This window comes from Anthonomus grandis, chromosome 22 (assembly GCF_022605725.1).
Source record: "Anthonomus grandis grandis chromosome 22, icAntGran1.3, whole genome shotgun sequence".
Lineage (NCBI taxonomy): Eukaryota > Metazoa > Arthropoda > Insecta > Coleoptera > Curculionidae > Anthonomus > Anthonomus grandis.
Window position 1 is genome coordinate 17,770,047 of NC_065567.1, and position 15,691 is coordinate 17,785,737.

At 32.3% G+C, this 15,691-nt stretch overlaps 2 protein-coding genes across 2 annotated transcripts; one reads left to right on the plus strand and one right to left on the minus strand.

Annotated features, from left to right (window-relative positions):
• Window positions 1–1,600: 1,600 nt before the first annotated feature.
• Window positions 1,601–13,893, plus strand: LOC126748847 (congested-like trachea protein). The gene is made up of 4 exons (XM_050458348.1): window positions 1,601–1,800; window positions 1,947–2,373; window positions 8,714–8,890; window positions 13,242–13,893. The coding sequence occupies exons 1-4, from the start codon at window positions 1,708–1,710 to the stop codon at window positions 13,454–13,456; spliced, it is 912 nt and encodes a 303-aa protein (XP_050314305.1). The 5' UTR covers window positions 1,601–1,707; the 3' UTR covers window positions 13,457–13,893.
• Window positions 3,438–8,442, minus strand: LOC126748846 (insulin-like growth factor-binding protein complex acid labile subunit). The gene is made up of 3 exons (XM_050458347.1): window positions 8,315–8,442; window positions 7,833–7,979; window positions 3,438–5,563 (listed from the first exon to the last, which is right to left on the minus strand). Exons 1-3 carry the CDS (start codon window positions 8,366–8,368, stop codon window positions 3,605–3,607), a joined length of 2,160 nt encoding a protein of 719 aa, XP_050314304.1. The 5' UTR covers window positions 8,369–8,442; the 3' UTR covers window positions 3,438–3,604.
• Window positions 13,894–15,691: the final 1,798 nt, after the last annotated feature.

Sequence of the window (15,691 nt, forward strand, 5' to 3'; positions counted from 1 at the left end):
GTTAATTCTGAGATTCAAAAATAACAACTTTACAGCAGGTAAATCGATATTTAACTGATAAAATAAATGCGAAACAAGAATGTTGCTATACTTAGGCACATTGTCTAAATAAACAAACATGAAGTTCCTTACTCTGCATTGGCATTCTTATGATATCTCGGTATATTTATAAATAATACAGAGGTGTGTACTTACAAGTAAAGAAATAATATGGAATAAATAAAGGAGCAAATAATATTTTTGAACACATCGCTTGTTGCTATATTTATGCACAATACTGTAAGCTTTTTTCAGAGATTAACTTAATATGTGATTAGCGTATAAAATTTTTAAAGAAAACAATTTTTTTTGTATAAGTTTCCCAAAATGTTCTTGAAATCTTAGATGAATATAGTTAACTTCAATTTATTTATAAACATATTTAAATTATTCTGTAAGAACTCAATATTTTTTTTGCTACCAAAGACGACAATAATATTTATTAATAATAATTAGATTTTTCCGGAAGCTTTAAATTCTGATCCATAAAACATTGACATAAAAGTTTAAGATTCATTAATGCATTACTTAATTTCTTTAAAATCTTCGGTACCAATGTAGATGATCTGTGCATCCTTGAATTTTATAAAAAATTATAATGATTTTATTAAGTCCGTAAGTTCCAAAATCGACCCCTGACTACCGCCAGATGCTATGCCAGAAAACATATTAAAGCATGTATTGATTGGAATCTGATTGATACATATAATTTTATAAGCAAATCCATAATATTACAATTTGGTCACCAACATCGCCGTTCACTATGTCAAATGCGCTCTAATAACACCAAAATCGTATAAATTTTTTTATCTTGTACTCTAAAATATATCATCCAGTACATTTATCAAGGCTACCGAGGTGCCACAACTATTTGAAACCATATTGGGCGTTAGGAATGATGATGTGTTATTGTTCGTGCAATACTCATACAGACTTCTTTCAAGAATTTTTAACAATTTTGACAATTATTATTATTAATATAGTTTTGGGTTTTCTCGTTCACTTTTTAAAGTTTCTTCATTTCTTTATAGTTTTTTGCTTCTACAGCATACAAATTCAAGCTATTTTTGAGGTCCCTAATTTCATTTGTAAGATTAGAAATAGAATCCATAATTTTGTCCTCACTTTGTTGGTTATTGAGTACATGAGAACTTGATGTCGCTGCAGGTTCTATTATAACTAGAGATCTCCTAATTATTCGCTTCGTTTTCTTCTTACAGCTCTCACAGATCCATTTTACTATTCAATTTTTAAAAAATTAGCCTCAATATCATCAACACCAGCACAACCAAATGAATCCAATTTTCACAATAAATGGAACCTTGTGATTTCGTTATCTTTGTTTTCAAACTTCTATGTTGCGTTTTAAAACCGGACATTTTTCAATTTTTTTTACAAAATTATGAGCTAAATTGACTGGACTAAGAGATAATTAAAGATCAGCCAGGCAATGGACGATGGACTCGATAATGGAATTTCACTGCGCAACATATCCAATCAAATGGTACGTGTTATGCAAACACACCTTTAGAGAACATTCTACATAAAACTGACCAAAAAAAGTCAGGTTAGAATTTACGTCAAGTTCGTGGAAATAGTAAACAAATTCAAATTTTCAAGTTGTTTTTTAAAGAATATTAGTGTTTTTGTAAAAATTACTTATTAAAAATGGGTGACATAACTCCATTTGAATATTTTTTATGTGGGGGTTGTGGAGGCATTTGCACCATATTAGTTGGTCACCCTTTGGACACCATAAAGGTTAAGTTTCACTATTCTTTCTGTTCAATCATCTTTTCAGTTAGAAATTTTCTATTATGAAATAAATTTAGCATAAAATTTACTCCCTGGCCCTTAATCAGCTCCTATAACTAGGTTGCAAAACAAGTAACCTATTTATTCTCTAGGTTAGATTACAAACTATGCCAGTACCCGAACCTGGTCAGCTTCCCCATTATGCTGGCACATTAGACTGCTTTAAAAAAACAATACAATATGAAGGACCCAGAGGTCTCTATAGGGGCATGGGTGCGCCCCTTTTAGGAGTCTCACCAATATTTGCTCTATCATTTATGGGTTATGGGGTAGGCAAGAGCTTATTCTGTCCAGCAGATACTTCTCAACACACATATCTTCAATACCTATCAGCTGGGGCATTCTCAGGAATTTTTACAACTTTTATAATGGCTCCCGGAGAGAGAATAAAATGTCTCCTGCAAATTCAAGAAAAAGGGAAGGGCATGTACAGTGGACCAGTAGATGTTGTAAAGAAGCTTTATAAGCAAGGAGGCATTGCCTCAATATATAGAGGAGCAGGAGCAACATTTCTTCGAGGTAAGGTACTAAAGTTTATAAAATATAAGACCTTTGAATTTTTTTTATTTATATATTTTGTAATTAATAATTTAAATATAGAACCTGATACACAAATGTAATGGCTAATTTTCAGTGTAATTTAAAGACATTGTTTATTAGTAACAAAACTGTCATTGAAATGGACAGTACATTATCGAAAAGCTTCTTACTCCATCTTATTTAAGCCGAATATAATTTTAATTAACATTATCATCAAATAAATAGCAGGTATATTGGCAGCCTAAAAATGAATGGTTTACTTGTTAATAATCATAACAACTGATTTTTTGTTTGTATTTTGTTGGATATTTATTTATATTTTTTATATGCTAGAATACATAATATTGCTCTACATGCCTGTCAAAAGCAATCTATTGACAAGTTTACGATTATGGCTGACATAAGTAATCTATTATTATAGCTTACAATAAAGAGAATCTTAATAATTCTTATGAATTGGTGACCAAAGATTGTGAATTGTAAGAGTGTGCATTTCAGACGTAAATTGGTCAAATACTGAAGAAAACTTATTTGTCTCCAGCCAGCATTTAAAATTATATTTAATTCACCTTCAGAGCTCTACAATAGATAGAAAGAAATGGTATTTAAAAATGTTGTTACAGCTAGTACTGAATTCTCTAGTCTACCAATTTGTTCACATCATATACTTGTATTTTATTATATTTTAATTGAATTGCCTCCTGTAGGTAACCTGCAATATATGCTATTTTAATTTAATGCAAGAGAATTGTGGCTTTTGTAAGTGTTTTTGTTAGTTTTTGCTTCCCCCCTTCTTGAAACTCTATAACATGCATACATAAATGTTAACTTTTTTTTTTAAACATATATTTAAAAAAGTTTTACAAACCATTTTCTTCTATCTATTGTAGAGCCCTGAAGATGAATTAAATATAATTTCGAACATTGGCTAACAACAAATAGTTTTCTTTGGAAATAGACCAATTTACCCACAAAACACCACTTCTAACTATTATTATTTCTCTCTGTCATTCTAAACCTGAACAAAGGAAAAGAAACATGTAAATGATGCCAATTTGATTATTTATCGAAACAACTTAATTCCTAATACACTCTTAAAATCCTTATTTCTCTAAGATAGTTTTAAAAGGACAGATAAGACTTAAGGGAAAGTGTTGACTATTTTTTTGTTTAAATTTGATTGATCTTGAAATTAATGTTTTGTTTAAGCCTATAGTTTTTTGTAGTTTGCCATTTTTGGCAATCCTATTATTTGGTTGTCAAGTTGATTGTTTTCTTCTGACTGGACCATAAAACTGCTTAAATCATTGCTAACGTCATTGGCGTCACTACTTCCAGGATCCTCTTCTTCAGTTTTAAATTTGCTGGTTGGAACGGAGTGCGTTTTAAGCTTGTACTTTAAATATTTCATTTTCCTTAGTTTGGCTCTGATTTTTTTATTATATTTTGGTTTAATGATTGCTGCTAAAGTTGAAACTTCAAGGCTATTTGTATTTTTATCTATATCTGGAGAAATTGTGCTATTTCTTATGCTACTGCTGTGCTTTTTCAGTTTGGGTTTATAGTCAGGACATTTCAAAATTTTCCTCATAGCATGAAACACACTCCAATTTTTATACTGTTCGGGTTCAGCACATTTTGGTGAAATTTTCATGTCATATACATATTTAAAATCTACTCGGTTCTCCAAACAACCTAAACCTTTGTCTTGAGAAAAATCACAGCCTTTAACATATTTCTGTTTTATCCGACTTGCAATGATAGGCTTCCATTCACTCATTTGACAAGTGCAGTGCCAAGGGTTTTCATTAAGTCTTAACATTTTTGGGTGTATTTTTGAAAATATATCCCGTGGAAGAGTTTTAAATTTATTTTCATTTAAATATAGTTCTTTTATGTTTAGTAAGTCATCAAAAATTCCAGAAGGTATGTATTCAAGTTCGTTTTTAGATAAGTCAAGATATTTAAGGCTTCTCAGCCCCAGAAATCCATCCATTGATATATTTTGAATATGACAGTTACTTAAAATAAGTGTATCGAGATTATGTACCTCTTGAAAAGTGTCAAACTCAATTTGTTTAATATTACCAGTCAGAGTCATTTGTTTCAACTGAGGCATTCCAACAAATAAATCTCTTTTCAGTAAAGGTACTTGAATATTGTTAACTGTTAAACTTCTAAGCATTTGAAGACCAATAAATGAATTTGGAAGCAAAACTAGGCCAATATCTTGACTGCCTATAATTAGTGAATCAGTAGTATTCATTACAGCAAAAGTATTTGGGAATATGATATTAATTGGGTTATTGGCAAAGTTTGCGAGTTTTAACTTAGGAAAAGGTGGGAATGAAAGTTCAGACAGTTGTGTAAAATTGTTATATGTTAAATCAAGGTACTCTAACTGTAATAAACCTGCTAAATCAGTTATCTCTATGTCCAAGAGTTTATTGTGAGCTAAGGATAGAGTTTTTAAATTGGGTGTGCCATAAAATGCAAATGCTGGTATATAGGTGAGATTATTTTTTTCTAGAATAAGGTATTCCAACTTATTGAGCCCATCAAACATTTCCCAATGAATGGTGCTTAGTTCACAATTGGTAATTCGTAAAAGATTTAATTTTCTAAAGCCAATAAACAAGGGAATTTCTCCTTTAGATTTCCGTTCCTCCTTAAAAACATTATAAGGTACAATATCTTCCTCAGCTTCTGGTGCGTTTTTCTTTACAATAGTCAGTGGGTGGATACTATTCGTTTTTTGAACATATTCAAAGGTAACATTTTCGTTTTCCTTGATTACGTCCAAAAAAGACTGTATTTGCTCTTTAGAATTTTGAACTAAAACCCTTTCAAGATTCAAATAGTTTAGATTTTCGAGTGCGTAGTCAATGTGACATAAGAGATGAGTCACTGCATCCTTGTGGAAAATTGTGGGACCAATTAACTCCAGACTAATAAGCTTTTCAAATCTACTTAACCAACTAAACCGAATAGTTTTATTTCCTGACTGGTAGGCCTGGATCAGGGTGAGACTCTCGGTATTCGGGGACAGAGAATCTATTAGTTCCAAAGGATCTGTTTCTGTTTGAAGAATACACGTTGCAGATCGAACTGCTATATTCTTATTTGGATCCAATAGGTCTATTGAGTCAAGAGTTTCATCATATAAAACCTAAAAAGAAATTTAATTATATAGAATTTTATATACTAAACTGGTTTATTTTGATTTCGTGTCATCAAATTTAAATTGATGTAATTTCATGAATGTAATTTAAAATTTTTTTGTACACTAATTTATTTAGTGAATTTCAAATTGATTTATTTTTGTTATTAAACGAACAGTTTTTTTTCCATTATGGGACTAAGCATAATTATACAGTGCGAGTCTGTTACTTGGAATAAATTCGATAATAAATAAATGGGAGCGTGGTCGGAAAAACGCTCGGACACGTTAATTGAGATTGTAAGTTGCGCATTTTTTACAATGAATTTTTTTTATACAGGGAGTGCCATGTAGGCGGGGCTAATACCAACTGTCTTATTTTAAATAGGACACCCTATATGTTATTACATACATTAGATTCGGCATAAAATTACAAACATTTTGATGTATCACATGCTACACCTTTATTCACCTGTTTTTAAGTTTTGATTTTTTATTTAAAAAACGTTTTAAATTCAAAAAATATGCGTTTCAGTAAACAGTTTTTTTTGCGTAATGTATTTTACAAATGTCCTATTAAAAATGGCATTTTTATAATTTTGATATTGCTACAAGACGCTGCTACAAGTGCTTTTACTATCGGATAATCACTTTTAATTTTTTTTTTATTTTTTTACGAAATGGGCTATTTAAGTGAAAAGCAAAAGATTGAAATCTTAATGATTGGGTACGGAGATAGAGATAACCCAAAATGAAGTTTTGCATTTATTCAGACAAAAGTATCCTAATTTACCACCCATATCTCAAAGTACTATAAGCAAGATTGAAAAACAGTTTCGGAAAAATGGTCACGTAAGAAAAATAACTAGTTTTCCTCAATCTGTGCTTAATGAAGACACCAAAATTAATGTGTTATTAGCCATTGAAGTAAATCCTAATATTCCCACTAGGCAGGTAGCGCGCGAATTGGAAGTGAGCCAGTCTTTAGTATTAAGGGTTCTTGAAGCAGAAAAGTTTCATCCTTATAAACTAACAATCCTCCAGGAACTCAATGAGGAGGATGAAGATAGAAGAATTGAATTTTGTGAACAATTTATGGAATTAAGGCAAAATAATAATCTTATTACAGAAAACATTCTCTTTTCTGATGAGTCGACATTTATGCTGAAGTAAATCGTCAAAATTGCCATTATTGGGCACAAGAAAATCCATGTTGGATGAGGCAAGGCCACACTCAACAGCCAGAAAAAGTAAATGTTTGGGCAGGAATTCTAGGTCATCAATTTATAGGCCCAATTTTCTTTGAAGAAATTTAAATGGAGCAAGGTACTCCTTACTATTTAGGAGTTGAGGGCAAGAGTGTCGAAACATTTCTCCAAAATGCACAAGAAACGTTTAAAATGAATTCGTAGTACGTTTAGGGCATTGCCAAATAGTAAATGGTTTACATTTTGAACCTTATTGAAGAAAAAGATTTAAAAGAACCCTCTTTAAGTTTATGAAATACGTTTTCTTTAACGCCCTGTATCTCAAAAACGATTTAATAAAGGTATTGCATGTGATGTATCAAAATGTCTGGAATTTTGTTGAGAATTCAAAAATATAATAACATATAGGGTATCCGATTTAAAATAAGAAAGTTGGTATTTAACCCCGCCTAAATGGCACATCCTGTATAAAAAATTTTTATTTTAAAAAATGCTCAACTTACAATCTCAATTGACGTATCCGAGCGTTTTTCCGACCACGCCCTCATTTTTTTACTTTCGACTTTATTCCAAGTTACAGACTCGCACTGTATAGAACTTGCTAGAAAAAAATAATAGAAATAAAATATTTTAGAAACAATTTTAAGGAAAAGATGCAAAACTAATACAAGATTACATTAAATAATAATAGATTTAATTTCCTGTTATTGATAACGTTACATTATTTTACTTGTACTATCGAAAGTATGAGAGCATTTTGATCTAAACACTTAATAATACTCAAAAACTATTTTTATATTTTTATAAATAGAACTTTTCTCGCTTTAATTTATTAAAATCTGTTACTTATCCTGATGCTATATGTGGTTATATTATAGTTATAGGGTATAGATAGACGTAACTGTTTATATACCTTAAAATTTAAATATTTAGTGTATACAATTTAAAACATGCTTTCCAAATTGAAAATCAAAAAAAATCTGAAAATTATAATGTTTGTTTTAAATTTTTCAAAAATTAATATATTTTAGATCCAGATATTTTAACCAAATAAAATTTAAAGAAATTACCTCATTGTTTTCAAAGGGTCCAGGTTCAACATAAATTGAGTGTGTTTTGTCCTTTTGCATAAATCTGTATATGGACGTTTCTGTTAAATGTTGAAGTTGGCAGGTGCATACTAGGGGGCAAGTACTATCTTTTTCCCAACCATTGCACTACGAAGCAAATGAAATCGTAAATAGGTTTATTTTTATTTAAATCCTATTATTAAATAATACATTAATATGAACATTATTTTAAACAAATAGTATCAGAATAAACGCTCTACAATTTGTTTCTAATTTAGATCAATGTTTTTGTGATGATAATGTGATTTTTTCTATTTAATTTCTCAAATTAATTTGGAGTTGCATCTATTGAATTCTTTGATTTTTTTTAACTATATTAACGTTCCTAATTTTTAATTTAAATACCCTTATTACAATATTGTTAAATATGAGTTAGTCCATAGGTACTCCTATATTTTCTTCACTAAACTAAAATCACTTACACTGGCACAATAAATTGCTATAACAAACATTAACACATTATAAAACCAGGCCATTTTTTAACTACTAATAATTTTATATGTAACAAAATCGGTTAATGAAATTATTGCGAGTGCCAACTATGCTTTTATTTCACAGGATACCACCTCTTCCCACACATTTCCGTAAAAGTTCAAATAAAATTCAAAATAATCTGTTCTTATCTATTTTAAAGTCAAGCTTGGTCTGTAAAAGAATTCTTGTTCTAACAAAATGACCTGAGATGAGTAGGATTCGTTTTACAGAATACAAAGGCACTAAGCAAGCCGATATTGATAAAGTTAATAATATAAAAAATATGCCATCGCCATAAATTTATTTAATGAATTTTTTTTTAAGTAATATTTTTTCTTTAAATTTAGATATTCCTGCAAGTGGTGTATACTTTTTAACATATGAAGCTGTGCAAAACTACCTCACAGATAATGGCAATCACCAAACTGGAATTGCAGGTACCATCTTAGCTGGTGGTTTGGCCGGCACAGCTAACTGGCTCATTGGTATGCCAGCAGATGTTTTGAAAAGCCGATTTCAAACAGGTAAGACATCTAGGTATAAGCATCTATTCCAGCCTGTGTGGCCAAACATCAACCGGTGGTAAGTAATTATAGAGAGGAGTAATTATAATACTAAAGTGTTAAATAGGTGGTCCGGTAACGCTTCGTCTTTAAGCTACATGCTGTAAAACTTTAAAATTCCTCAAACAGCCTTAGCATATTTTATTTAAATTTGGCAGATTTGTCTTTGGAAGAATAACTCATAGCTCCACACTTGATAAGGTGTAGTATAGTAATAGGTAATTAGAAGGTTTTTTTTCATGTAAAAATCACTTTTCTGTATGTTTCTGGGGCTATTAAAAATATAAACTGCTCAACAATCGAACTGGATATTTTATAAATTACCGAAATTTGCCTAAAAAAATAAAATTCATCAAGTTGCGTTTTATGCTATGAGTAAATCCTGTTGATAGCAAATATTTTTTGTCGTTTTTTCCTTTTTTTCGTACATTCTTATCTCTTTTAAAGAATTCGGTTTCAAAATCCTCACAATTTAGTCACATAAAAGTGCTTGTATTCTGAGACTTTATTATTCTCATTGTTACCAATAAATCTCTTTACTTTCTTAAAAATAATGGTTCTACGACGGTTAGAAACAGTGCAACTCGAGCAATTAGTACGTTGGCTACAGGAGGGCCTAACTCAAGAAGAAGTTGCTAACTGGCTAAATGTGTCCCAAAGTGTCGTAAGTCGTGCATGGAATCGATATGTAGAGACTGGGTCTGCAGCTTACAGGCATGGTGGAGGCCGAGAACGTGCTACAACTCATGCTCATGACCGCTATATAACAGTAACCGCAAGAAGAAACCGAACATTTACGGCTTCGATAATTAACAGCTACTTAAGGCATGCTACTGGGAGGGTAATTTCTAATCAGGCTGTTAGAAGAAGATTACATGCGTCCAATTTAAGAGCCAGACGACGTGCCACACATCCACGGTTGACGGGGGAACATCGTGCATGCAGAAATCGGTGGGCAATAGAACACAGTAATTGGAATTTTCAAAACTGAAGGTCTTGTATGTTTACGGATGAGTCCAGATTTCGGCTACATATGTGTGATGGTTGAATTTTGGTGTGGAGGGAAAGGGGACAGCGATACCATGAAAATTTGATGGCGCCCACTACCCTTTTTGGTGGCGATTCAGTTTGCGTTTGGGGAGGCATATGTTTCGATGGCTGCACCGATTTAGTGGTGTTAAGAAATGAAACAATGAACGCTATACGATATAGAGACATTATTAGAGAGAACATAATTGTACCATTTTTTGGTGCAATCGGCGAAGAATTCGTTTTAATCGATGATAATGCGCGCCCGCACCGTGCGAGAATTGTCAATGATCGCATTGAATTTCATGGCATTACCAGCATGGACTGGACACCACATTCACCCGACATGAATTGCATTGAACATGTATGGGCCGAAATGTCTCGAAGACTAAACCAGCTCGAACAGCCACCTCTAACCTTAGAACAACTAGCCAATAAATTACCGGAAATATGGCAAAACATTCCTCAACACTACATTAACAACTTAATAAGAACTATGCCAAACGAGGTAGACCTACGAGGTATTAATTTTCATGACAGGACTTTGGGGCACGCTTTACAGGGTGTAATTTTATTTTAATCTTTCCTGTTGTGTGTTAAAAATTTAAATTTTTTAGGAGATATCTGTTTATTTAATTTTTTTGGGGCTATTGTGAGTGAACTTAATAGAGATTTATTTATTACATTTAATTTTGTTTTATTGTAAATCATTGGCAAACTAAAATTGCAGATTTTTATAATATCCACTTCGATTGTTGAGCAGTGTATTTATGGAAACATTAGCCATCCATGTTTCCATAAGAATATGGAATGTAATCTCTGAATCATTTTCTGCAATGGAACCTCGCTCAGCGCTTCGCAGCTGACTTGGCCGATTTATTGCAAGGTCATATTAACAAATATTTCCAGGGCAACTTGCAAAGCTCAGTAGATAGGGAAGTTGTATCTCAACCTTTAGTCTTAATAATAGACTGTGATACATCGAGCCAATATGATGATATTAAGGTGCCTTTTTTATAGATAGGAATGTAGAGTTCAAATCTTGTGCAGGACAATGTTCTCGTAATTCTATAAAACCTTGTAGCAAATATATCTTTGCTTTTATTAAATATTCAGTTCCTAACGTTGAAGTGTGACAGTTTGTATGTATTTTTAGATAGTATAGGATATCCTGACTTGGTTTTTACTACTAAACACTGGCTAAAGCCAGATGAACTTTTTCAACTAAATGAGTATAAACCGATTGCCATATCATATGCGGAAAATTTTATTAATAGTCGGACACATCATAATTGGTCCTTGAGTCGCAATAACCAATTTGGAGCAGTTAACTGTGATTCTTCACTTTGTTTCTGCATGAAGCTTAGAAGAGAAACTTACACATTATGTGTTTATATCGCTTTCCTCCTGCCTCACAACAGGAACTCCTTAAAGATTCTCAAGCCTTTTATCCTTAATAAAAATTATTCTGACTGGAGATTGTAACAATAACTTTCTTGATAAATCCTCTGTTAATACTGATTTAAGTTTTTTTGATACCTTTAGAATATATTGAAAAACCGACTCGTGTCACGGAAAGTTCCTCGGCTACTATTGATTATTTGTGTTCTAATTACGAAAATATGGTATCTTCGGCTTATTAATGCGAGATTATCTGATCACGAGGCGGTAAGTGGCATAATTAATGACCCAAAAAATTTGGCTCTTGCCTCCATGTGTGGTCCTGGTACAATTTTTAGTACAGCTAACTTCAAGGTTTAATATATGTCGTTGTGAAAATTGGGAAAATTTATATCTGGCTTCAGATCCAACTTCCAGTTTTTATAACTTAATGTGTAAAGCTTTTCCCATACAATTAATTAAAACAAAAGTGAGAATAGAAAAGCTCTGGATCAAGAGCCATTAGGATATCATTTCCGCTCGTTGAACTATATTAAAAAATTCACCAACCACCAAAATCTCCAGACAATATAAATATCGATTGCATAACCAACGCAATAGCTTTCACGGGAATACCATTAAGTTTGCCCGAAGGTCTCACTATAATAATTGACTCTCTAAGCGAAAAATAAGCAAAAGGAAGTTTGGGCCATTATTAATGGCTTTTGTAATTCTAAGCCCTCTCACAATAAATGTTCGATGATTGATCCAAACCACCTAAATAAGTTTTATTGTAGCGTAGCCAATGATCTTACATCACGTGAATCTGACCCTTTGTCTTATCTCAGGGATATATCTAACATTGGGGTTATTTATGAAACAAAAAATAAAAAATCGTGTGGAGCTAAAGTTTCTTTGCAGCTGCTTGAGAAAGCTTTGGATGGCCTCTCTACTTGTGTCAATGAGTCTTAGTCAAGCAACTTGACTTTCCTGCTTGCCTGAAGTCATCTTTGCTCATTCCATTATTTTAAGGGTGGGGACTCGGAAGATCTTACACACCCATTATGGCATTTTAGATTTACATATTTTGGGTTGAACCAAGGTGAGACATGTTCGGCGGTGTTCTGTAATCTCTTCAAGGCTTTTTATTGTGTGAATCACAGACTACTACTCGCAATACGTGAAAGATGTGGGTTTTGGGGTGTGGCTTAAATCCTGGTTTAAATCTTATCTTGAGGGGCTCCTCGTTTCTCTTAAAATCTCTGAACTCTTCTCCATTTTTACTGACGACACCTCAATATTCTGGAAAAACAGTGATCTGGCAAAACTTAAGAGAGAAACAAAAGAGATTATAGTGAGCTTTTTATTCTTCAAACAATAGCACTGCGATTTACTGTCAACGAGTGATTGGAGACATCTACTATTCTCTTTAAAAATCACTGGAAGTTTTAGGCTCCTACTCCTCATTATAATACTTGTTAAGACTGCTACTTATCTTTACGTATTCCTAAGACTACCTTGGTTAAGACATCTTAATAAGAAATCTCTATTTTTTTGGATTAATAAAGTATTTTTGAATTGAATTGAGTCTAAAGTACTTGTACTTCAAATACACCGTAGCATATATAACTCTTGAATTTGATTAAGGCTTTTTTCAAATCTCTGATATATCACAAGTTTAATAATTAAATAATTGTGTGAAAATATCATAGTATAGAGTTTTATAGCATGATAAGCATCTGCTTCTTTCATTGTATTCTTCTGGTATTATTTAATTTTTATTTATTTATATTTCTTTGAAAATTATTTGTAATGAATTAACTTATTAAATGCCTTCGTTATAATTAATCTGATTCTAAATCCGTTTTCACCGAATTAATGCAAGTATTTATGTTTTTTTTAGCTCCCGAAGGTACTTATCCAAACGGCATAAGGGATGTTTTCAGAAACTTAATAAAAACAGAGGGACCCCTTGCTTTATACACAGGTATTACTCCCGTTCTCTTAAGAGCATTCCCAGCCAACGCAGCTTGCTTCCTAGGGTTTGAATTATGTAAAAGACTTCTTAGATATTTGAAACTTGATGATGAAAAACAAAATGATGTTCAGGTTACATAGTACTGATATGTTGTGCTAGTCTTTTTTGTGACTAATTGTAGAACTATATTTTTCTGAATTTTAGATGATAACGAGAACTATTCTTGTTATTTTTTTTTAATTGTTGATGGTTTATTTTGTAGGCCAGTTAGCGGGTTTAGCGACGTTTAACTTTTTTTGTGATTATAGCTTGAATTTATATAATTTTCATTAGAACCGTCTCAAAGCAGCTGTACTTATATTGTAACTTGATGGCTGGCCTACGATATTGTTTCAAGTTAATTAAATCGATTTTGTTATTGCCTTTATTTCTATTGTTGTTAGTCTGAATATGTTCCATTTATGTAAAAAATCATTATTTTAGAGTAAAAATAATGTTGAAGTTGTACCATATTGGTAAGCCAAAACTTGATGTATATTAATATAAAGTTATGCACATTAAATTTTGCTACAATCTGGTCTGTTATATATCTGTAAAATATTGTTATTTTTGTCAGATATTTTCCTATGCTTTGTCTTCCTATTTTTAGTATTTATTTAAATTGTTAGTTTCGAACATTAAAGTAGGATGATAAATACAGTATAATAATGTTTGAAACATAATTTAATAAATAAAATTATTGGATAAAAAAAGAGGCTACAATTATATCTAAAATTTAAACGATTTTTTCGTCAAATAAAATTAATTATTGAACTTGGTCGGCATTAACCACTAATCCACGGAATTTTTTAGAATAAATTTAGGAGGAGTGTAATCATATTTTCAGATATATAATCGTAAAATTATGTTTATAATATGGGTTATAATTTTCTTGTATATTTATGCTAACTGACGTAAGAAGTATTACACCTAGAAGGAATCTCTTCAACTTATTTTTTGGACAATGAGGTAGTCTTACATCAAGATTGAGACTATTACATTTGCAAGGATTTTTATAGACAAGTAATAAAAAAATGTATTTGGCGACTTCTGTATATTTATATCCATCGATAAAATGAGATGATCGATGTCTGGTTGTGGCACTAGATTCCAAGCAACGTGAACTTCGTGGATTAGCTGTGAAGGATGGGGCAAAGTAGTTAGTCTCCTTCCCATCATATTCCACATATATTCGATGGGATTTAAATCCGGTGAACGGGGTGGCCACGGCGAAACTGTATTGCCTGCTTGTTGAAGAAAGTCCGTAGTATGACGAGCAATATGAGGACGTGCCTTGTCTTGCTGGAAAAGGACGTGTGGATCACATTTATAAAGCAGCAAAGTAGTTTGTTGGACATGATCATCATCACACGTAGCAGTCATATTGCCTCGAAGAAAGAGAAGGAGTGATAGGCTACCATTGGATATAGCCTTTAAAACCGTTACTCCAATAGTCCTGTGCACATGTTTCTCAACAGCAAATCCAATGTCACGCCGTTCTCCACGATGGCTTTTTGCTTACTAGACAGAATCGCGATTTTTCGCTGAAGATGACATCATGCCTCCCAATATTGCCCTTCTATACCCCAGTTCAACAGTGGTCGGCAGTCAGAGGAGGCACTAACCGTGGTTAGTATGAAAAAAATCCAGATTCAAATACAACGATAGATTGTACGCCTAGTAACAGGTCTATTATCTTCTCCAAACCGTTGGTCAGCAATCTGACATGTAGTAGTAAAATGGTCTCGTACAGCTAGTTGTCGGAAGCGCTTATCTTGACGCTCGGTTGTCAAGTTGGCTTTCTTCGTGTTCCTCTACCTTCTATCCATATCCCACACACACGCATTACCATCATTGAAGTTCAATTAACCCAGTGCCCAATTTCGCGATAGGACAAACCAACATCTGGATAGGCAATAATTCTACCCCTGTCAAAATCGCTAACATGGTAATAATTTGAACTCGAAGTATTTTGTTATGCTTAACAATAGTAAATAGGCGAGCAATAACTAAACATATCTGCACTAATCAGTTCTTAGAAAATGCTTTCTTCACAAAAACTAAGAGATGAAAAGTAGTCGCTGTTACGAAAGCCTGTTTTAAATATAGTCATTATGTTGCCGAAAAATAACCTGCAAAAATTATTCCTTCTGGGTGTAACACTTCTTACGTCAGTGAGTATATAATACCTTAACATAAATATAAATTGCAGACTGCAGTGATATTTTGGATAGGCCTTAGGAAGATAGCCCAATTTAGGTCGAATGGTTGCAAAATTCAAACTTTTCTCTTCCAGCAGTGTTTTATCGACCTTGAAAAGAACATTGCAATACCCG

Excerpts from the sequence above, each read along its gene's own strand:
- LOC126748847 (XM_050458348.1), top strand. The coding sequence starts at position 1,708 with ATGGGTGACATAACTCCATTTGAATATTTTTTATGTGGGGGTTGTGGA. Across the intron at positions 1,801-1,946 it reads ACCCTTTGGACACCATAAAG|GTTAGATTACAAACTATGCC; the intron begins GTTAAGTTTCAC and ends TTTATTCTCTAG. Across the intron at positions 8,891-13,241 it reads GAAAAGCCGATTTCAAACAG|CTCCCGAAGGTACTTATCCA; the intron begins GTAAGACATCTA and ends TGTTTTTTTTAG.
- LOC126748846 (XM_050458347.1), bottom strand. The coding sequence starts at position 8,368 with ATGGCCTGGTTTTATAATGTGTTAATGTTTGTTATAGCAATTTATTGT. Across the intron at positions 7,980-8,314 it reads TAGCAATTTATTGTGCCAGT|TGCAATGGTTGGGAAAAAGA; the intron begins GTAAGTGATTTT and ends TTTGCTTCGTAG. Across the intron at positions 5,564-7,832 it reads GACCCTTTGAAAACAATGAG|GTTTTATATGATGAAACTCT; the intron begins GTAATTTCTTTA and ends ATTTCTTTTTAG.